This window comes from Cyprinus carpio, chromosome B1, assembly GCF_018340385.1.
Source record: "Cyprinus carpio isolate SPL01 chromosome B1, ASM1834038v1, whole genome shotgun sequence".
Taxonomy (NCBI): domain Eukaryota; kingdom Metazoa; phylum Chordata; class Actinopteri; order Cypriniformes; family Cyprinidae; genus Cyprinus; species Cyprinus carpio.
The window spans coordinates 29,263,497-29,288,273 of record NC_056597.1 but is presented as its reverse complement, the minus strand read 5'-3'; the positions used below and the strand labels follow the sequence as shown (position 1 = coordinate 29,288,273).

Genomic DNA, 24,777 nt, shown 5'->3' with positions numbered 1-24,777 from the left:
TGGTCATTCTTTAGTGATTGGTCATAGTTAGCAAGTAGTTCTCAGTGAGGATGTTTTTATTTAGTAATTATTGAATACCTAATAAGGAACTACCCTTGTCATATAATTGCAACTACTTACTGCTTAGTTAATTTTGCTTCCATAGTAGTTAGTGCTATTAAGTTCAGTGTTAATGTAGTACTACCTATTACTTCCTGCATAGTTATTTGTTAACAACAGACCATTATTCTAAAATGTTACCAAAAATGGTAAAATGAATTTTCAACCAGTTGCCTCTGTGAGAAGTATAAATATAGGCTAAATAAAATGGAATGGGAGGTGAAGTGCATCCTCAGGCAGCATCATTAGGGTGCTTTTATTATATTTGGACCAAATCATTGTCAACAAATGTTTCTTATTAAAAACACATTGTGTTTTTGCCGAGGGCTGATCATAGTTTATTGTGCATTGTTGTGTTTACACGTCTGTAGTTGTTCAAATGCAAGTAATTTTCACTTTACACTGATATTATTTTTCAATAAGGCCTACCATTAATTTCATAAACACTAAAAAAAAAAAAAAAAGCATGTCCACCAGAGGTCAGTAGAGCAAGCGAAAAATAACGTGGCTTGTGTATTTCAGTGCGTCTTTTCGAATTGCTTTAGTAAATGATTCCAGGTTTTTAGTTACATATACACCTGGTAGGCTATACACAAGTGTTTATGTGTAAACATTAATTTATCACTCACATCAGGTGTAAGTTTAGTGCCTGTGGAAGTTTTTTTGTGTGTGATACAAATACAAGAGTTTTCAGGAGCAATTTTATCTTAGAAAAGAAACGGATAGCTATATTTATTTGTGTACAATACAGACAAGCTCTTTCTCTCCTGTCGCCTTATCAGCAAAGAATTGTGTTGTGTTTGATAAGCACGTGGTAGCAGGCGAAACACATCGAGAGTTAGCTAACAGTTAGTGGGTCAGTAGGCTGGAGGACAGAGTAAATATGTAAAGAGTAAAGGCTTACTGGCCTTTCAGATAAAGAGTGAACTCGATTTGGTAACTAGATGTTTACATTTTCAGATTAAAATGTGAGGGGTGCACAATGCAAAATGTTGGGTAAGGAGTAGGCCTGTTTCGGGGTTGGGAATATGAGAAGTCTACCAAAAATCGAATTTAATTATTTTCTTACCACCCTATTAAACGCACAAGAAAATGAGAAGGTATAGGCTACTGTACATAAAGCTTATATATGCAGAAAATTACCAGATGTTTGCAGAATGTATATCCTTGACCTTCTTTTACATTTGTGCATTGGAGAGCAAATGAAACAGACGATGTGAGAAGTTGCTGAGAATTTTTAAAATAACACTGAAGATGGAAGAAGCACACATTGTTTATACAGTGACAGATCTGAGACCTTATGTGTGGTGAAATTCATCATTACGAAAGGATAGTCTTCAGAGAGTGTATAGAGCTGAAATAAATTGCTACCAAAATACACCACTCCAGTAGGTTCTTCAGAGAAATGAGTCACAATTCAAGTGAGTCATAATTTTAATTAAAAGTCAAAAATTTTAATCAGTCACAAATTAATGTATGCAAATTGTCCAAAGGGGGAAAAACTAGAAGTGGAGTAAGATGTGATGCCTACTTAAAAAGCCCATAAAGCTTCCTGGGATTTAAATAAGTGCAAGAAAAATTATAAACATGGACGTCCCTGATAGCACACATACTGAACATCACAGAGACATCTATTTGACGTATGCATTTACATCAGCAAGACGTTTGTTTTAGTGTGTTTGCTCATCTGCAATACCTCTATAGGACGTTTCCTATAGACAACAAACATTCTTTATTTCAAAATATGATTTAGAATGTATGTAAAACTGACATCTTGCCACTTTTTTTTTTTTTTCTGATCCAAATGCAGGAACTGGTATTAGTTTCAATATTACTTGATTTAATTTCTTGCTTAGAGGACAACTTAAGTAAAAAACTATCCTACTATCCTCCTACATATTTATTGTAAGGCTGCTCTTGAAGGTTTCTTTTTTTTCAGTTTGAAGAATGAAACAAACATTCTTTATTTCAAAAACTTGGCAACTTTATTTACAATTCAAGTCAGTCACATGCAACATATTTTAATGAATATAACACAAAATTAGCAAAAGGAAGAAAAAAAAGCATCTTTGCATTTTTTATTTTCTTCAAAATGTTGATTAAATATACAAAAATATAGTTTACAAATACTGTACAGAAAATATTCTGCTGCAGAATTCTTACTTTTACAAACATGTTTGTGAGATTCACAAACATTAGCAGTGTTAAAACAAGAAGGGAAGGGGTCATGTTTACATCTGTGAGGTCATAATAGTGAGGGGTGGAGCAAGATTAGGTTATCTCAGAGGCAACAGAGTGCTGTGAGGATTTAAAAGAACATGTCCAATTGTCATGGTGATTCATAATGACTTATGAATGGGATAGTTGATACATTGGCAGTTCAGTTTTGACTGAAATACTAAAAAAATGTTTGAATAACATCATGTGCCTTAGTGACTCTTGACCACATTCTATAAAACGACTACTTTACAACAGAATAATACTGCCAATATCTTCCCAACAGCCTTTTTTGTTTCCAACAATGAAATCTTTACCTAGTCTAAAAAGCCTGTTAGGAACAAACAGAAGTTGCAAAGTTGCAACTGAAATCGTAATTTTGCCTTTTCAAAATACAACTGGTCAACCAGATATGGCACTCGCAGTAATGATCAGTAGAAAACATTAGTTTGAATATATTGAGCAAAAATGTAACCTATCACAGTATAAACACGCTAATTTGACCTCCAGTTTTCTAGATATGTTTTCAAACCAATTGTGGATTTTGAAATAGCTTTTAACAATCTCCACAAAGCCTAAATCTGCATTCGCACTAACGTAGAGCTGTTAGTACTACTGAAATGTTATGGGTTTTAAACATAAGCACACAATAAATAACCGTTTTTTTTTTTGTTTTTTTTTGCGCCATTTCAGTTCTGCCTCAATGGAGAGGCACCAAAACGGAAGAATATGAAAAAGTGCAGTAATGTAATTCTTGATTTTAGACACATTCAACTACTTTCACATTATATTGACACAGTTGAACCACAGCTCTCTATATGCATACATTCGTGATCAGAGTGACACTTTAAGACCTGCTGTGTTACAAACGCCACAGAGATGAAGGAGAGATCCTAATTTAGGACTCAACAATATTTGTCCATGATAAGGAATTACAAGTCTAAAGGAAACCCTCAGTGTTTTACATTTTGTTAAGACAGTACCAGAGTAAACCAAAAAAAAAAAAAAAAAAAAAAGCCAAAAGAAATGTCTTTTCATTTCTCCATATGTGAAAAAATTTACAATAAATTAAAATTAAATACGCTCAACTTAATTCACAATCTGAATCTAGGCTTTCAAAAACACGAAGATACATTGCAGAATGTGGTGGGCAGTTTGCTTGGCAATGAATGGGTAGTAATCCATTCAATCAGCACTTTAAACCAAACCAGTGCTGATTTAGTTTAGGTTTAAATAAAACATTACTTGCTTCAGATAATTCTGCTTGGCATCAAAATAAAGTTGTCATATCTGGCATCGTTTGTGGTGTTGTTTTCAGTCCCTATATGTAATATCATACATATTTCCCTTCTAGAGTGGCTTAGCATGGAGGGCTCAGAGACCCAGCCAGACCCTATGGCAGGTTGGTGGAATGACCCTGCAAAATAGCTGTATAATAGAGCAGGAAAGAGCCAGAGCTTCTATTATATTACAGAGAATAAAGAACGGCCTTTCCTGCTGATTGAATCCACCTGCTGGTCATTGATCTGAATGGCTGAGGATTCTGTGTTGTGCTGGACTTATTTATTGAAAGAAGCTGGAATGATACTACTAACTGTAGACTAGATTGTGTACGCAACTTCAGGTCAATCTTAGTTTGTTTCGGTCTAGTTTGATTTGACTCACTAGTGTGGCATTTCATTTATTAATATTTCTTGGAGACAGATCTGGGGTTTTATGCCAAGTATATTTTCAGAAAGCTATGCAGCACAATATGAGAGCTGGTATGAACACACACAGACACACACACACACACACACACACACACATTGGCTGTTTTGCATAGAGCCACAGCTTCATGTGCAATATGTAATAACTATATCAACAGTACCCGGGATATTTACGCAATAATTCATAAAAAGACAAAAAATACTTTGGGACATTTTGTTCAGTTTAAATTTGGTTAAAACCCCTCATTTGATTTGCAACTATTTCCATTAGTTCTATAACACATCTGCAAAACTCTGCAGATGATGAACAAACTGAAAAAAGACTCTCTGTGGATGGGAAAAATTAAGCCAGAAACCGACTAATACTTTAACTATGAAGACTTTGTGAAAACATAAGGGGTTTAGAGTAAGTGTGGGCCGGCATAATAAGATTTTTCTTTTTTAGAATATCTGCTAAAGTTTAAGTGACAACAATGTGTATCAGACCACTGGTGTTTTTTTTTTGTTTTTTTTTGCCTTAGCCTTTTTGGTTATGTTCAAATTCTCATCGAATACGGCCTTGAACTCAAATGTACTGACGTGTGTTTGTGTGTGTTTAACACAGCCCTCAGTTAAAAAGCATTTCAAATATAAAGACATCCACAGATCAAATACTGCTGGGTCACATCCTGGCCTTAATAAGACAAACTCTGCATTCACATTTGTTTTGGCCACCAGCTAAAGGTCATTGCGAACCGTATCTATTGATACAGCCATTCTACTGACCCTCAATACATAAACACTCACACAAACAAACATATACACACTGGAGAGCTGCTATCCCTTTAATATACAGTATAAATGTAACCCTCTCTAATGAAAATAAAACCAATGGTTTGCTCTGTGGCTCTAAAAAAGTTTGAAATCATAAAATATAAAACAAGATCTTGCTACTATCACAAGCAACTAGATTTGAGTTTTGTGTAAAGTGCTTGAAAAAAAAAAAAACTTTATTTAAAAAAGTTTCTGTTTTTTTTTCTTTTTTAATGTATTTTTAATGTTATTTTATTTTTATTTTTTAGTCCTTGTCTTTTATTTGCATGTTATTTTTTAGTCCTTGTCTTCTATTTGCCTCTCACTGGTGTCCTCAAAAGTGCTTTGGTGTGGAACAGTTACTTTAATCATGGCTTTGCCAAGTAAACTCAATTCTTTGTGTCATTATCCCACAGGGAAAAAAAGCTTAACCCAAATAAGATAGATTGAGTAAATCATATATTATTGTAATTTGGAAAAAAAGAAAAAAAAAATTGTAAAGCCACCAAGGCAGGACATGAACATATATAGGTCACAGGTCACCGTGGCTCCGGGCACAAATCCTGTGCTCTGTTCTTGGATATGATCGTGTACCTATACAGGAGGGAGTGTAAAGGTAGTGGTGGTCACATTTTTAGAAGAAACAGGAGGGGCTACACCAGGTTCTCCACTCCAGGCAGAGGATGCTGCGTTGGGGGCACAGATTCAGACATGCTCTGCTGCTGCGCCAGCTGCAAGACGGGCATGTTGCACAGCGGGCATACCTTCCTCACCTCCAGCCATTTAATAAGGCACTTGAGACAGATACAACAAGGGTTTAGAAGATAAAAGGCCAACTAGATAATAATCTTCCCCAAATTTCTCAGATCACAGAAGAGTATCACACTACAAAGAGACTCTGCTAACCCAAACTACCAATATTGCTCCTGATAGCATGTCTAAAGTGATCTCATGTGATGTCTCAGGGCTGGTTGTGTGTCTTCTCCTCACAGGAAGCCCATGTGGAATGTGAGACTGAATCTCAGGTTAGTCTGAGTGAGATGTTGCTATCTCTGCACTGATGAATAACTCACAGTAAGCACCGTTCTATTTTAGGCCGTGTTGATCCCATCAGGTACACAAACAGATCTATGATACAGAAGTCCCCATTTAACCACTTGCACAGTTGGGATGTAGGAGCAATGAGGGTTCTTTTTAGGTATTTGATCTTTTTTATAATTTGTAAATTATTTATATTCATAGTTTTAATAATATTTTTATTTCACAATTTAATCATACTGATTAAAAAAAAAAAAAAAACTCTTAAACTTCCCTGTATTTCAATAACAACCCATTATAATCAATATGCATCCAAACAACAACAATAATATTTTATCCATTTCAGCATTTTTTTAATAATTATTTTGAAATTTAAATAATTATTTATATTTACAGTTTTAATAAATTTTTGTCTCAATTGACAAAATTAAGAAAAAAACCTACTGTATAAGCCGTTTATAATCAATATGCATCCAAACAACAACAATAATAATAATTTATCCAATTTATCATTTTAATTATTATTTTATAATTTTAATAATCATTTATATTCACAGTTTTAATATTTTTATTTTACTGACATGTTTTCTGTCCTTTATGAATAGTTCAAATCTATTTCGTTTAAGTATAATTTATATCCTCTAAGTATCATGGGATGAAAGTGACAGAGGAATTTTAGGGGGATTTTTCATGGGCGTGTCCTGCCGCTCATATATCATAGTAGAGCGTGACATGCAAATGATATGTATCAAGTGATTTAGTGTCACGACTCACATTATATTATATTTCCATGTAGTTTATTTGGGGCCTAATTTTATTGCACACATTGTGGCCATACTGCATTGATTCTAAAATCACAAACATTTTTATATGAATTAAAATAAAAATAAAAATAAAAATGTATTCATTAAATAATTAACTACTATCATTTTACCAGTTTACCATTTAATATTTGACTTCACTTCAGTGACCCATTTAAGATATAAAGATTGGCTGGATTCCCATAGAAGCAAACTACAATGTTGAAATGTTTAAAAAGAACAGAGAGTCTCCCACCCCACTGATAAAGCATTGCTCTGACATTTACTTTGGCATTTACTCTGAAATACAGCCTGAAATACAGCCCAGTGCAAATGCTTCACAAAGTGGTGAAGAAGATGGGCAAGTCAGACACATTTCAGCTAGATTAATGGCAGAAGAACCCATGCGACACTGCAAATTTGCATTTAATTTAAGGTTTAATTTCAGAATCGGGATTTCTAAAACAATCAGTTTTTTTTTAAGTGTCCAGCACTACCTATCTGCCACTGTTCATCAAACAGGTGGTCCAACCTCAAACTCCAGTGTTATTTTTGGCCCAGCTGGGTCGCTCAAATAAACAGACTGCAAAAAGTGTTTGGTGCTGCTAGCGGTGCAGAAATGTTCCTCTTTTTAGAAAACAACATATGCCAGGGTACTCACTTTCTGTGAAAGGCATGTTTACACGGGCAGATCCCCAACTCATCTTTCTGCTTGAATTCCTCCAAACACACCGCACAAATCTAGGGAGAGAAAACAATACATTCCAGTGAACACACAGATTTAAATATAAACATTTTTGCCATCAAAGATGAAAACTGTTCCATTGAATACACTCAGCAAGTTATTCCAAGAAATGGACAATATCACCTTCAAAGATCAGTGAGACTGGAAGATATGTTGTAATGCAGTATTCATGAGAACTTTATGACAGACATAAGATCGATGTGCCTGAGTACATTTCTTTTAAGGCTTTTCCATCTTAAGCCATGAAATGGACTATACTCAAGAAGTTTCCTTTGTAATCTAACAGTGAAGTGTAGCAGTTGGGGGTGCAGATATGACATTTCGTAAAAAAAAAAAAATGTGGACATCAGTGGAAATGCAGCATTTTCTGACTGCTGCTTAACATGTCTAGACCTAGTGCTGTAGGAGGCAAGTCAAACACTCTGATTAACGATCTGTCTCACATCAGAGAGTGGAATTCTGTGAACATTTGGACTTAATTAAATGCTGATGTAATCTGGAGGTTGGCAAAAGAATCCGGTACTGGCTATTCCACAGAAGACTGAGGGCTAACAACAGCTAGTTCCTTTGATAAAGTAGCTAATAAAATTCAGAGGAATGTATAAGAAAAGGAAAAAAAAATCATGAGAGGAAAAGCCAAATGGCAAGACAGGATGTACTGGGGTAAAGATATTTAACCAGATGCAAACAATGCTAAAAAATTATGAATGTTATGTATTTCCAGAAAGAATAATTTATTCTTTTCCTTCCCCCAAAATTTTAACAACATTGTACTATGGTTATAATCAGGTAACAGTGTAGAACATTTTAAATGTAAATTGTATATTTTAATTAATATATATAAAAATACGATCAACATACATTCAGGCCACAGTACCAACAACATGTGGAATGAAGTTTTTTTCTGTTTTGTGCAAAATAATGTCTTTTTTAATAACTACTGTAAAATGACTACATTTTGTCACAGAAAAGAAAATGACTAATTTTCACCAGCTAAAACCCTTGTGGCATAACTACAGCTTTACTGAAAGGTTTCTAAAATGACAAAAAAAAAAATTAACTAATTCATATATAGTGGTTGTCAGTATAAAGGTAAAAACTTATTTGAGTAATTTGGTATATTAACTATTTCATTTAATAAAATACGTTTTTATAAATAATTATTTTCTTGTTTTTTGTTAAGGTAAATCTGTAAAACATAAAAAAAAAAAATTGTCGCTAAATTCTAACAACCACAGCCACTGTTTTTACAGTATATATTTAGAAATTTCAGAATTACTTACACAGCCTTGACACAATTTTAATTCACAATATAAATATAAGTATATACCTATCCGTTATAATAAAGCAATAAAGTTAAAACTGATATGTTCCATAGCTCACGTAATCCAGGACATCTTCCAGAACTGTGTACAAAGTAAATATTTCATTAACCTTGTTGACGGCAAATAATGGGGCAGGGAAATGCACAACTGTACCAGCTGTAAGAGAACAACGGTGGTTTCGGACAAATGTGTCTGTGCACATGTGTGTCTGTCACAACAGTTATTTTCTGTTCTGTGTGTGTATCATAAAACAAGATATAGTTCAGTAAACAGTCCGAGTGCTTTAGGTGTCATTGACCCTGAGCAGGGGGTGGCTGGTGAATTATCGAGACACAATGCTTCTCTGTTTGAAACAAGCTAGACTGCAAGCACACTTCTCGCAAGAGATTGTCTGCTGAATATACACTGTTGGGTTTTGTGAGGAAAGAATGGCATTAACTGGCCAACAACGGACAGAATGTTTCTTCATAACACTAAACATGTAGCTAAATCCTGCACAAAAATAACAGTGCCTTGCCTTCACTATTGTGCTTTATACTCCAACCAAGGCCAGTCTGGTTATAATAAACCATCCAACAGTGTCATTCTCATTATAGTTAAATAAAAACAGAACTAAGACTAAAACAGAAAAAAGTTACTTGAAATAAAATAATCATTAACCAAAATAAAATTATATATATATATATATATATATATATATATATATATATATATATATAAATAAAGCTTATTTCAGCTAGTTGATGAGGCAAAATTTCTAATTTTTGTTTGTGTGTATTAAGTTAAAGTAAAAAAAAAAAAAGAAGAAATGAAATAAAACTAAAAACTGACAGATATAGCTTTTGTCAATTTATTAACACTGATTCCCATCATAATAGAGAGGCCTAAACAGTCTAAGCAGTGATGGTACTGTATGCTACCGTGGATCATCATGCATTTCTGTTTTATTACCATCATGGGCCTCTTTTTCTGCTGTCTGCTGGGCTTCTGAATTGAAAGACCACCTCTGCAGTTCAAACGTGACTCCCCAGGGTCTTTCTTATCATTTTTTATTGCTCATTCCATTTCATACTGCCGCTCTCGTGTGTTTGATCTCTCACCTAGAGAGCTGAAGCAATGCGGAAGTACAATAAAACACAAACCACAGTTTAATTTCTGACTGTTTCACTGCAGTGGAATTACGCACAATCTTACTCACTGATGCTGTGATATCTATGTCCGTGCTGTTCTCACTGGTTGCCATCTGAGGATCCATATCTTGGCAACCGTCTGGCACATATGTTAGATTTCATCCATGCACAAGCTCTACCGTACAAAGTGTCTGTGTATATAATCACCTTAAAGAAAGGGTACGTAATGTTTCGAGAGCTGAGATTATATTCACTCGCCTGGTGCTGTATCTTATGTAAACTCAATGATGAGATGATAAAGCAGTGTGAGGGTGTATAATTCTGCTTATAGCCAGATCACCTTTCTAACTCATGGAGGTTGACCTTAAAAGTTGAGGCTACATGCTGTGGTCGGACACCTCTTAATTCCTGGATCAAGTGGAGAACAATTCATAGCATTACTTCAGCTAAAAATAAAAATTCGGTCCTCATTTGCTCACCTTCAAGAAGATATTTTACAAGTCAGTGGTGGACAACATTGGATTTGTAAGTCATTCAGATTTGGAACGAAGTTGAGAAAATGATGACAGAATGATATTTTTTGGAGAACTATATTTTATGGTAATATCATAATTTATGATATTTCAGAACCATCTATGTTTCTCGGGGGGAAATGGTAGCTTTGCATGGCTGTGCTGAACATTTGTAACCTCTAACTATGCTAGTGAAAGTCTGAGCACACATACAAGTGCAAACCAGACTTACCGGTACAGGCGAGAGGACTACTGACCCATTTATTTTCAATTCCACGAATGCGCTCTAGAAACCTGTTTGTGGGAATGCGTTGTCTAATAAGTATATGCTTTGGCTTGAAGAATCCCCAAACCAAAAAAAACCAAAAAAAAACAAATATATATATATATATATATATATATATATATATATATTATATATATATATTAATAAAATAAAATAAACAAATAAATAAAAAATAAAAACCCTGCAAAACCATTGCAAGTTGTTTGCAAAAACAAACAAAAATTATTAAACAAAAATAACATGAAACAAACCTGAAAAACTAAAATAACATACTTGAACCTGCTTATCAAATACATTTTTAAGATAATAATAAAAATTATATATATATATATATATATAAATTAATAATTTTGAATAATTTTAAATGTATAATAACGATTAATATTTTTTATAATATATATTAGAAATCACAAAAATAGTTATTATTTAGTTTTATGATTTTATTTAGCTTTATTTTATTTAGTTATATAAATGTCAAAAAAAGTTTAATAATTTTTATATTTAGACATGATTTATGTTTGTGTGTGTGTGTGTATATACACACACATACATATACATACATACATACATACATACACTAAACTAGTAAACAAAAACTAACAGTGCATTTAATGTATGACCACTTTTTTTCTGCACAATTTATGCTGTCATTTTGCAGAAAAACCTTTTTTTTTTTTTTTTATTTGTATATGGTGGAATGGATTTAAATATAGTTAAAAATAGCAGAGAGTACTAAAACATTACTGGTCGCTCAAAGCATAATCAAATCAGCCTGGTTGACAGATAATTTTGCCTAACAAAAAAATGGGAGCACCTGCAAATGCTGTTTAAACTATAAAACATCTTTTGAAAAAAAAAATAATAATAATAAAAAAAGAAAAAAAAAAAGTGTCAGGCTCATGAATGAAAGTGTTTCTTCAAAGCTATTTGTGAAAAAGTCAATATCAAATATAAAACCTTGAGTCTGACAAATAAGTGTCAGAAAGTCCAAAAAAAAATAAAAAAATAAAGTGAAGCTGACATTTGCTTGGCACGTTTTCAGCCACCGAAAGATATGACTAATATAAAATCACGGACAGTGCTGTTAATTCTGATGATACCTCTAGCACTTCTAGTACTAGACAAAAATACAGCTGCTGGGAGAACTTTGTGTATGTCTTTCCAAGATAAAATGTTTCTAACTCTTTTGATTGTGTTGCAGTTGAACAAACATGTATCATGCATACAACTTGCAACTGCTCAAATACAAATGAAAAAAGCCAGATGTGACACATGATGCCAAGTTTTCTAACAAAATATAGCCTAACTCAGTTCAGCACAACACATTGCTGTATTTTTTTTTTTTTTTTTTTTTTAAAGATTGCATTGTATTCATGCACATCCACATATACAGTAGCTGCCTCGACAATGAACTGTTACGAGCTACAGGAAAGGAGTGAAGGGCTATGAGAAATTCCAGGATAATTTGAGGATTCAACAAGAGCTCTGGTGTCCTCACACCTCAATATTGTTGCTAACATTTCATTAGCACTCACATATGAAGTCAGGACACTGGCCTATTAACACGGTCATGTACAAACCATATCGGTGAAGGTTAAACACGTCATAGACTCATGCTATTATTAAACATGGAGAGCGTACAGTACAAATCCTGTAAAAGGTCCTTATGTTCAGAGCAAAGGGTAGCTCAGTTTTAACAGTCTGTATTCTGTAACCACTGAAAGGTAGAATGTAACTGATATTCATGACCAAGTGTAATGTCAGCCAGTGATAAACAACAGTGCTTATCTAAACATTTTACTACAAAATACACAAAATACCAGAATTTTAATTATTAATCACTTCTTTTTTAATTGATTAATTTACTATATAAAACACTGTAATAAAACAGTTCTTAAAAATAAATTAGTCTTTCCATATACTGCAATGATTTGCATATAAAGCAAATCAGTTTAGACATGATTTTTTTTATAGAGTATATTACCTTATTTCTTTTTTACATTGCTTTATTAATTTTTATTACTATATTACTTGTATATACTTATTTTTACTTTCATTAATGATTTTTGCTGTAAGATGTCTTAAGTTTCATGTGCTACATCACAGCACACATCAAATAAAAAAAAAAAAAAAAAAAAAAAAAAAAAAATACATCACCAATATACATCATGTAATCATCTCAGAAAATGAGTATGTATGTATGTATGTATCTATCTATCTATGTATCTATCTATCTATCTATCTATCTATCGATCGATCGATAGATCAATAAAAAAACAAACAAAAAAAAACACAGATCAATCAATCAATCAATCAATCAATAAAAATCCTGGATGAAAAGGAAAACTCACCTCATGCAAGTTTAATTCTTTGACCTTTTCCTTCTGAATAACCTGTAAACAAAAAATAACAGTAAATTATTAAATGCATTTACAGTAAGCAAACTCAGTCTATAACCTAAACATTTGAAATTGCATGAGAAACAAACAGAGATATTCCCTTCCACACCCAAGTTAAATCATACAGTAAATAATGTATATTTATATAACACAGTAGAGAGTTTGAATAGATAAGTCAGCGGCTCACCTGCTTGTATGCATAGAGCTCTTTGTGTGCCTGGTGCCGTAACCTAGACAAAAGAAATCTTTGTTTTAATTCAGAGAGTGACATAACATTTTCAAAAACCTGTGCTGGAGAGACATTGATAATCCCAAATTATATATAAACAAAACCAAGATCATCAAGTTGAACCATGATACTAAATTACAGGCCATTTTAAATGGCAATGGTTTTCACAGGGTTTCATGGGTGTGAAGAATTCATTGTATTTGCATCTGGACCTCATCTGGAGTTTATATATTCCAGCTGTATTTGGTCAACACTTGCCTGGATCTTATATTTCAGTCATAATTTGACAAACTGCAGCCTTCACTACCCATAAGGCATTACTCCAGTCATTCTGAACATTCATAGTATACATTATATCCACCACATTTGAGCTTAATCACACATTTCAACTTTTAAACACATTGACATCCACTTCCTCTTGACATTGGCTGCGTCCAGTTCTAGCAGTGCTGTGAGCTGCCTTAGCATTTTAAATCTCTCTTCAGAGTCTTTTTAGAGTAGTTTGGGTCTTGTATTGTCTCCTCAAGCTTGACCACACTTTAACAGCCTGTCTGAACCAGACTGCCCAGGCACTACCTAATCACTCTGCTGCAATGCTTTACGAAGTGTGACTATCAGACTGGAGCCAGACCCTTAAAAAAGCTATATACAGATACTCTTGGCATGAACTCAAGAAATGGAGGCAGCCAAGCAATGGACAGTCTACATTTAACACTATTTTGATCTTGAGCAAGTGTGTGTGTGTCACAGACAGAGAGAGAGGGAAAGTGAGAGAGGAACCCTGATGGAAAATAACTGGAATGCATCAGGCATGATGGAAGAGTCTCTAGTGTAAGAAAAAGGCTATTTAAAGAAAACCAGCAAATGCCTTACACACTATGTTTAGCCTCTAATTTGTGAACACTTAAATGTTAATGTCTGCAGGGCTGTTAGAACATTAGTATTAGTCCAATAGCTTTATCTTGGCCTTTTTTGAATGTTTGTTTGCTGAATCCCTTTTCATTTAGATATGGCATAATACTTTCAACCAATATTACTTGGTTGCAAAGGAAATGAACACTACATACAATACTGCAGTACCTTACAATCACCTCCTTAGCAAAAAATAACATTGCTGATTAAAGACAATACAGTATACATTCAGAAAAGACTTAGCAAGTGAAGAAAGAGCTGGATAGATATGAGAAACATTGAGACATGTATTGTAAAATTTACCTCCATTACAAGTAAGCTTAACCTCTCGCAGCAGAGTGAGAGGGACCTGTAAAACAGGCAGCACAGTCTAGGAGAGAATCTGACATTCTGAAAGAGACCAGCAGGTAAAGATGCAGATACTCCCTTTGGGGGAATTTATGGGTGAGGATGAGGGATTTATGGGTATTTTAGGACATTTTTTTATGTTTAGACTCATTGGCATGCAGAAACAATCAAACCCAGAAAAGCCCTGGCACTAATGTTGACGTCTAAAGGGCCATATAAATGAATGTGTTTTTAAAAACGCACAACGCAGGGCGGTGGTATGAAAAAACTATTTAAAAAAAATAATTAAAAAAAAATAACTTTTTTTTGTTTGTTTTACCTTAAAGTGATAGTTCACCCAAAAATGAAAATTCTGTTGTTAATTACTCACCCTCATGTTGTTCCAAACCCATAAGACCTTAATTCGTCTTCAGAACACAAATTTATATATTTTTGATGAAATCCAATAGCTTTCTGACCCTACATAGACAAAAATGTAACTAAAATGTTCCCAGACCCAAAAAAAGTATAAGGACAATGTTAAAATAGTCCATGTGACATCAGAGGTTCAACCTTAATTTTACAAAGCTACGAGAGTAATTTTTGTACACAAAGAAAACAAAAATAATGACTTTATTTAACAAATCTTCTTCTCCAAATCCCGTCATCCACCTTTAATGAGAGTACCACAACACATGCTTGTGCATTCCTCTGCATGTAAACAAGGCACAGCACATATTCTCGTAACTTCCTAAAATTACAGTTGAACCACTGACGTCATGAACTATATTACCAATGTCCTTACTATGTTTCTGGGTATGGGAACATTTCAGTTACATTGCTGCCTATGGAGGGTCAGAAAGCTCTTGGATTTCATCAGAAATATCTTGATCTGTGTTCCGAAAATGAACGAAGGTCTTATAGGTTTGGAAAAACATGAAGGTGAGTAATTAATGACTTAATTTTTTTTTTTGAGTGAACTATCCCTTTTACGCAACACATTTTTAGAATGCCATGTCATGCGCAAGACACTGAAAAAAGATGCGGGTGCAATGGTCAAACACATCTGCCTACTGCATGTTTACAAAGGAAAACTATGGAAAATGCAAAAATGTGTTTTGTGTGAATAGCACCTGAAGTCTGTGGTGGCTGGGTAAAAGTAATCATGGACTATTCGTTCTTCAAAGCAAAAATACAATCATAATGTGAAGCAAATGCAAAATAACAAGATATTCATAATCATGGCCACAATCGTACAATGTGTTTTGTTCTAGTTTCTGAGGTCAGTTTGGTCAAGAGAAACTGTCATTTGACAAACTACAGGCAGTCATGATTTTTCACGCACTATTAGGGTAGTGTTATAGTTCATCATGTAGAAAAGCACCTTATGACTGTTTCCCTGCATTGTCAAATAAGCAGCACAGCTATTAACATGTCACAGTGAGTGCTCAATCTCAAACGTGTGTGTGAATTTCATTTTTCTTCCCATGAGGACAACCGCGCCAGACAAACACTCCTACACCCGCCTGTTTTCTTCTCCAAGTGTGTTCGCTATTCACGGGGGCATTTCGCATTTGTGTGTCGGAGCTGGTGCATGGCTGTTATGTGCGGCTGTTTGTTTGCTCTGAATCACAACGTTCTTCACAGGTCCACTTGAGCTCACGACTCTCTCGTCTTTCACGTCATGAATGTCCACAAAGTCGCACGACTACAATTTGATGGTCCTTTGTTCAGTCTCTGATTTTCCGGATAAAATAGCAGTTTAACTAAACAGGTCAAGAGACCAGCTCCAGACCTCAATCATTTAATCTTGACTTTAAAAGGAAAGCATCTTTTACATTGAAATCCCTGCTGAAAAGACCAATTTCAAGCTTGTTTAGCTGGTGGACCAGTATATTCATACCTAGTTAGTTAAGTTTTAGGAGGATTAGTTGAATAATTGACAGAATTTGTATTTTTGCATTAACTAGTCCAGGTGAGTACACCAGCACACAGAAATCCCATGCTGGTCACCAGCATTCAAAACACAGCATATGCTGGTCTTCTCATTAGGGACGTCTCCACCCTGTCAAAAGCAGCTGTTAAATGATGTGAAAAGCTGTGAATAAGCACTCTGCGCTCTGCCCTATTGTTTCAGCAATGCTGAAGGTATGTGTGGAGGTGAAAAATAGCATGCTAAAAATGTAGTGGAAAATGCAGCTGGGTAGAATGGGAGCCTACTATTTTGGTACTTGCTGAATTTGCGATTGTTGACATTTCCATTATCACCTGCTGGTGTAATGTACAGTATAAATTTCAGAGCTGCTTTTCAGATGCACAGTGGCCCTACTAACATATTCCGTGAAATGTTGTACGTGAAAAGCATGCTTGTGCAGTCAACTAAAATAAATACCAGCTATTTTCACATTTTGTTAATTAATGCAATTACGGTAATGCATTTTTAAGTGCGCTTGAAGTGTCCAAATACTTTTTCTGGGGCCACATATTGTTTGTGCATGGGGCATGACAAATGTTTGCGGGTTATTTTAATGAGGAAGTCATGAATATTTGTGAAATAATTACATGCAAGGGAGCCTGCATCTTTAGAAGCCTGGAATCTGGACTAAATACAAACTCTTTTTTTTATAAATGACTTGGTAATCTGGCAGTTTTTCATTTAAGAATCCAGTGTTTTTTTTTTTGTTTTTTTTTTTTTTTTTTTACTTATATGACTAATTTAAGACTATAAAAGGCTACCAAAACAGGTAAACATTTGTAAATGCAGTAAGGGGGAGGCAAAATTAAATAAAACAGAACTAGAATATAATAAATGGGAAAGAACTTACCATCTTCCCCACTGGTTAGGGTGAATTTGGATAAGAGCCGCTGGTTCTCACTGTCTTATGAGATGCTACACAATTGCACATTAAAGCTTCAATATCTCTGCTGCCAGGAATGACCACATGGCAACAGTGCTCAGGACAAATCTGACTAAATGACAACTCATTAGCTCAGTAGCTGAAGGACAAAGAGTTTCTAAAGCTTCATGAAGGGCCAAATATTCCCATTTCTATGTGCATGCTGTAAAAGATCAGTATTCAGTTTTTTTTTTCACTGCCAGGTTCATTCTCACTTCAAAAAAAAAAAAAAAAAAAAAAAAAAAAAAAAAACAGTGTCCTTTAAGTTATGAGGCAGCTGCTGCAAAGTTCACTCAGTCCATAAGGGAAGTTGGTGACACAATGTGGGTTCGACCTTAAGGTCGAAGATGCATCGATTTGTGATTGTGCAACTAAGCTGCTTTGGGTTCAGTTAAAATAAGAAGCTTTATATCCAACTACATTGAAACTACAAGCCAAATCCAAGCAGGTAGCTAGTTTGTAATAGTGATTTTTGTTGTCAATTCAGATTATCAAGTCAGTAGTTTTCTTAGCTTCTCCAAACTGTGCCGTTTGACCTTCTCACTCTTCATGAAAAGCTTTGTTAGTGCATCGTGCATGTACAAAAACTATCAAAAGTAACAATTCCATTTCAGGGACAAGTAATCATGACTTTCTATCAAAATGACATACAATTACCTTGTTGTCTTGACCATCACTTATTTTTATTTTAGAAGCTTAGGACTATATTTAAAAGCTGAACACACCGTGCCTGAAAATGCTGCTCAGGTGTGCCATCAAGACATGGTTTATAGACCAGTTGGTTTAAATGTGTATTTTAAAAGTATAAATGAATAAATGCAAATGACATTAAGGTATGACTCTGTAATTTACAGAGAAGTCTATTTAATTAAATTTTAACAACCAACCATAATTTATTAGACTTATTTGATTTAAAATCCAAAACTAAATCCAAAATTTCAGAGGGAACCCATTCTGAAACTGAACAGCTCTATTAGAACCAAACAACTACAAACTGTGTTAATGTGTAGGATTAGCTTCTCTGTACTTAGCAAAAGTATAAATCAATAAAACTTGCTGATTTATCTCTACTTCTGTATTGGACAGCCACTAACAAGTAAGGTATGGCTCTGAAATTCAGAGTTGGTTCAGTCTTCAAAGTAAGCATGATAAAAGCTGCCTCACATGGTATGAACTCGGTTTGAAGATGAAAGTGAACTTCTCCGCTCCATCACCATCTGTCAGCTCTCCTCTATCCTCTCACAGAAGTCTTTTAAACTCACTTCAATTTTCTATTTTACCTTTGAGCATGGTGCATTATGCAGTTGTCTAGATGAACACCAGTCCACACATTTGTGGCATAATATAAGGCAGTTAGGTATCAGCACATGAGGTCCAGAGATAATTATGTTACTTTTATATTTGTGGTGTGATTGTGACTTTAATGACGCACATTGGTCCTGTTGGCAACACTCTACACCACACATTCCAACTACACCCACTTGTTCATACTGAGTGAATTTCCTTTTTCATCAACTTCCAAACAAATCATGAGGCAAATTACACTTAAATGTGTGTTAGCTGTTTAATTACAACAGTTCCATTTTGTAGCCTGTATGTTTAGGGATTAAATCAAGACTTTCAAACTGTATAATTTACTAAAGAGAATAAATAAGCAAATGTATGGCATTTTGAGGCTTGTTCAAACACATTCTGCTGCCGCACACATAGAAGAGCCAGGTGGTCTTACCGAATCAGGTAACAGCAGAAGAGTAGGCTGAGGATGAAGACGAAAATGGCCGTCCCAAAGACCACAATGTAGATATTGAGGGGAAGGTTCTGGAACCCTATATTCGGCATCCTGAAACTGTAATGCTGTAAATCTGAGCTCATGGATAACCTAGAATGAAAGGGAAGCGACAAAGAAACATCAGTGAGTGATTTATTGATCACAACACTAATGCAAATGCTAGCAGACCACATGCCCGTTAGTGTAGTAATCCATTTAGGCTGTGTCAGCTCAATCTCAAAGGAAAATAATCAACCTGTCTGCCGATGCATGTATAAGCAAATGTTCTTGTTCGTATGACTGTGATTTGATATGTGGCTTGGCTTGAATTCTGAACTGTTTCCACAACAACTGCTTATGTACCCAACAGACCAATGAATAAACTCATTAATGCATTAAATTGTGCATTGGGCAGTGCATGTAATATTCTAGTGGAGAGATTTTGAGAACATTGGTCCTGCAGGAGCCATTAAGCAATACCCACACTGTCTGTTTGTGGGAAATTAGTGTTAACTAATCTACTGAGAGTCTGCACAGCTTTGACTTGGTCCCTTATGAGCATGTTTATATATATATATATATATATATATATATATATTTAACCATAAAACTGTTACCAGAAAGATGAATACATTTTCTTGCCAAAACGTAAATTCAGTAATAGAGTACAGTCACCCCAAAAAGTATTTGTGGACATTTTAGAGTTTCAATTTCAGTGTATTAAAATGTAAAAACACTGCCAGAGCCAAATGTTTAAATAATGATAAAACATGAATTTAACTGCATTAATAAAAACACAAAATAATGAAAGAAGACACTACAGGCAAAACCACTGTTTATTCAGGAACTGATCAAATTTGGGCAATTTTGCTTCCATTACTTGTTTTCTTTGAGACTAGTGAAATTTTCGAAATGTTAATTGTTTATTACAATTTATCTACTTAGATTCCAATTACAACATATCTTTAAAGGCTGTTTTGTCAAAATTAGTTGTTTCTCATGCACTAAGCCAGAAATTTCAACATCAGTAGCACTAACACACCAAATATTCCAGTTCTACTGTATATTTGGAGGATTTTTACATTGGGATTTGATCATATTTATATTATATATATATATATATATATATATATATATATACATATATATATATATATATATATTATATATATATATATGTATATATATATATATATATATATATATATATATATATATATATATATGATATATATATATGATATATATATATATATATATATATAACATTTTATTCCTAAAAACATGGTGATTTTTCCTGGATGATTGATAGTATTTTCTGATTAATGGAGTGATAAAAAGAGTTCCAAAATCCAAGATCTAAAATAAACAATTAAAACAAAAAAACAAATAAAACAACAATTATACAATGACCACATTTAATTCAAAGAAAAAAATTAAGTTCTAGAAAAACATGCAATTATTAACATATTTAATTAGATGACTCATTTGCATACTTGTAAAATTTCAGAAAACATACAAAAACTAATATAAAATAATTGTCTTAACTTACTATGATTAATCAGCCTAGGAGAGTATTGTGATTTCTGTGTTAAAGTCTAGTGTCATGCCTTAAAATGGAAAAGGGTTTCTGTGAGGTTTAGGGGTAAAGTTAGGAGATAAATGCCTTCTATAATAGAAAAAAAGAGTTTCTTTAGAAGTAGCAAACCCCTCCAAATGTTGCTTAATAATGTCTTAATTCATATGATAACATTTTTAGGGTTAGTCTAAAGATTTTTAAGAACAGCAGGAGTCAGTGGAACATCCCAAATGTTTGTGTGTAGGTCTTTGTTTATTTACATGTGTGAGAGTGAGAGTTTTCACTGGACATTCTTTAGGATGTAACACCCCCCGGCACGGGCATGTCTAGACATGCCTTTAGTAGACAAGAGACACGTTAGACGATGTGTGTAAACAAAGGGGGAGGTCGAGAAAAACTGTGATGCAACAGCACATGCAGCTGGGTGTTAGCCATCTTACTTTGTTCTCACAGGCCAACTTGTACTGTCCCTATAAACATCTGACATCCTGGACCTGTCTGAATGTGACGGCCTTTGACACATTCTGAAACGCTCCCACTTTCACCCAGATTCCGACTGACCACCAACAGATTGTTTACTTTGCCTCTCCGTCTCTGCCTGTCCTCCTCTGTCTGTGTCCATTACAGCTTTACCCATGTAAAGCTTTCTGACAGATGAGGGTAAATATCCAAACAGAAAATCAATAACCAGCTGCCTTTACACACACACAGTTATATCAATAACAGCATCCCTCATTCTTACCGGTGCAGCATGTACTTGTAAACCGTAGTATTTTTTGAATAATTTAGAGGTGATAATTCAGAACTGAATCTGTCAGGCTCTGCTGTGGCAAAATACAGTTCACTTTTCTTCTCGTTTCTTTATATTGCTGTACAGCCATTAATCGTCTGAGCTCTTGTGGCCTGGTTTTTGTCACAAAGCCAAAACATACATTCACACTGACATTTCAATGCCCTCAAACACAAAGATGCATGTACTTGGGAAAACTCCTCAAGTTCAGAACATGGAAAAGAATCCGGAGGGACTTAGATAATAAAAGAATGAAGGGGTTGGGCATGGTTTGAAGATTGGGAGAGTCTCCATTGGCTGCTGGCAAGTACTTATCCTCCTTTTCCCCTTAGTGTCAGTGATAATATTAATTTTAATGTCATGTCTGTTCAATGATTACTTGCTTGCAAAATTTGCCACTTTTTAATATTTTAAAATTCAAAATATTTGTGTATTTGCAAAGCTTGAGTTTCGGCAGCCTTTACTCCAGATTTCAGTGTCACATGATCTTTGAGAAATCATTCTGTTATGCTGATTTAGTGCTCAAGAAACATTTCTTACTGTTATCAAAGTTGAACAAAAAGACACATTACCCTGAAAAAAAAAAGAAAAAAGATTCTCAGTATCAGCCCAGGTATTTGTTGCTGATAATATGTGAGCAAAAACATCTTAACTACTTATAATTGGTTTGCCTCCAATTAAATGCAGGGTCAATGTCAGGTTACAGTGAGTTGCTCAGAGACAAGAAGACAAAGTGAGAGATGAATGCATTTGTCACAACATCACTTTCACCCCAGTTAACAGTCGCAGCATTCCAACTGAGATTTGTGTTTATCAACCATAATGAGGGCAAACTGAGTGCACAAAAGCAGTTTTGATAGGTTAAAAAAAATCCAACACAATTATAAAATATATATTGATAAGGAAATTCTGGAGTGATATCAATAACAATTAATCAACAGCTTATTCTGGCTGATATAATAACTGGTGCATTAACTTTTAGGAAATATCATAATAATAAACATAAGATGAAGCATCACACAGATATGTCTTGAATCATTGGAAAGATCTCATCACTGAGACACTAAAATAAATCCAGTAAAACTAAACACATGAGTTAAAATGTTGGGCAGTAATTCCATTTTTAGTATCATTATAATAAACTGAATTTAACTAGTAAGTGCAAATAATATAACTGCTGCTATTTCAGTTACATCTTTGCATTGCAAGTTTTATCTTGTAATTAATAAAAAGTTTAATGACTGAAGTGATATTGCTCTGCAAACTCATTTCTGCCAATATTGTCAGCTCAGTGCAAAATTCTGAGTCCAGTTTTGCTTATGAGTCTGGTCCAGAAACTTTCAAATAAAACTGATATACTGAATATTTTTCCACGTAACAGCAACTATCAATTTTATAACCATTTAACAGATCGTAAACGTGAAGAACCGCAGCACTGATTTATAGCAAAACTGATTACAGTTTATGATTTTATTACACTGGTAGGAAAAAATATTTTGCTTACACATGACATAATAGCAAGAATCCACCTTGGGAGTGTTAGGGATTTTCCCCAAATCTGATCCTGTGATTCTGAGAAGATGTTTCTTAAATGAGCAATAGACATCTTTCCTTCCTGTCTCGTTCTCAATGGACTGCAGTACGATAGTTATGCAACTTTCAAGAATCTTCCCTGTAAAGGGAATGGTGTAAAAGCTTTAGAAACACATGTCAACTTCTCAAAAAGGAGAAGAGGGAAAGCTTGCGAAGTCGCAGCAGGGACACTACAAATGAAAACTCCCCGAGTGTGTACCAGAGTGACAGTTTCACGTACCAGCTTCTGCTAAGCAAGTGAGTCGCAGACACCAAATGTATTCTGGAGCCACTGTCCTGCTGTGGAAGACAACCCAAACCACAAAAGGTGTTTTAAAGTGTCAGTCAGGCCATTGCTGCTACCCAAAATGAAGGGAAGTGAAACTAAACAGGTTCTTTTTCTGATCTTCCATACCACAGGGTGCAATATCTAGTTTCTTCTCACCCCTACTTCCCATAATGTCACCGAACTGACCAGACAAGGTCATTCTGCAGTGCTCGGCTTGCTGTAACGACACTGCCAAATGGTATTTTCACCTCCACTGAGGAGGAAAAGCTTTTCAATAGTGCATTGAGTGCAGAGTAACACTGGAGTGGCCCTTGCTTGTTCAAATCTGTTGCATTTTACAATCCTTAATGTGTTCAGATGGGTTATAAAAAGTGCTTTTGGGCTTAAAAGAGGGATCTGACTAAACAAAGATTAATGTACAGTGAGCCATGTGCACTTAAACAGTAGCACTTTTTGATTTTATTAAAACAAAGCAAAGAAACCTACTCTATAGTGCCCTATTCACATCTACTTTATTTCCTTTTTAATTTCAGAGTCTCAATAGCCCAGCTGGTGCACTTGAAATATAATAAAGCACTTAAAGGATTCATTTTAAGGAAAAAAAATCTATTCCTACAAGAAGATTTACTTACAACACTAGTAAATATCTATGATTGGTGCTTGGAAATGAAATTGCACTGGAGTGAAAGCAAGGCTTAACAATAATCTTAAATCTTGAATAACAGAATATTAGTATCATGAACTTAGCATTTGCATTACATGAAATTAATTATTATTATTTTTTATTTTTTTTACAGAATTTACCCTTAGTTAGCATTCATTTATAAATATACTATTGTCGGTAATTAATTAATGATCATTCATAGTTCGTTAACTGATACAACTTGAAATGTTAAAAAAACATTAGTATATGTAAACATTAACAATGATCAAATAAATGTTGTAGAAATATAACCCTCAAAGGAGCACTTGAAACCCATTTGTAACTGAATAGGGCTTTATCTGTTAATGTATACTGTTGCAGTTTTTGTTGTCTTTCTATGCGCTACCTCTCTCTCTCTCTCTCTCTCTCTCTCTCTCTCTCTCTCTCTCTCTCTATATATATATATATCCATATTATTACATAATAAGATCATAGGGCACAATGTCATATTCCAATTTATGAGCATTAGCTAAGCTGTAATTGCAATCCTAGACCTACTGTGCCCTGGTGTGAACAATGCAAACACTGACAGTATGCCAGACAACAGAGGAAATGCCTGATTAACCACCAAACAATCTTTCCAAGGGAGAACAACCCACCAGCACACTGGGAAAAATGAAGTGCGTGCTGTGCATCACATACACCAAATTCTCCCGTAA

At 34.4% G+C, this 24,777-nt stretch overlaps 1 protein-coding gene across 2 annotated transcripts in view; it reads right to left on the bottom strand.

Annotated features, from left to right (window-relative positions):
* Positions 1-2,065: 2,065 nt before the first annotated feature.
* Positions 2,066-24,777, bottom strand: part of LOC109076644 (RING finger protein 24-like) — a 34,442-nt gene continuing 11,730 nt past the window's right edge. For both annotated transcript variants that reach the window (XM_042717155.1, XM_042717156.1), the window contains 5 exons: positions 19,147-19,296; positions 13,240-13,282; positions 13,005-13,046; positions 7,317-7,396; positions 2,066-5,612 (listed from right to left, as the gene is read on the bottom strand). In XM_042717155.1, coding sequence (XP_042573089.1) covers positions 5,471-5,612; positions 7,317-7,396; positions 13,005-13,046; positions 13,240-13,282; positions 19,147-19,296 — 457 coding nt within the window. In that variant the 3' untranslated portion in view covers positions 2,066-5,470. The remainder of the gene's footprint in view (positions 5,613-7,316; positions 7,397-13,004; positions 13,047-13,239; positions 13,283-19,146; positions 19,297-24,777) is intronic.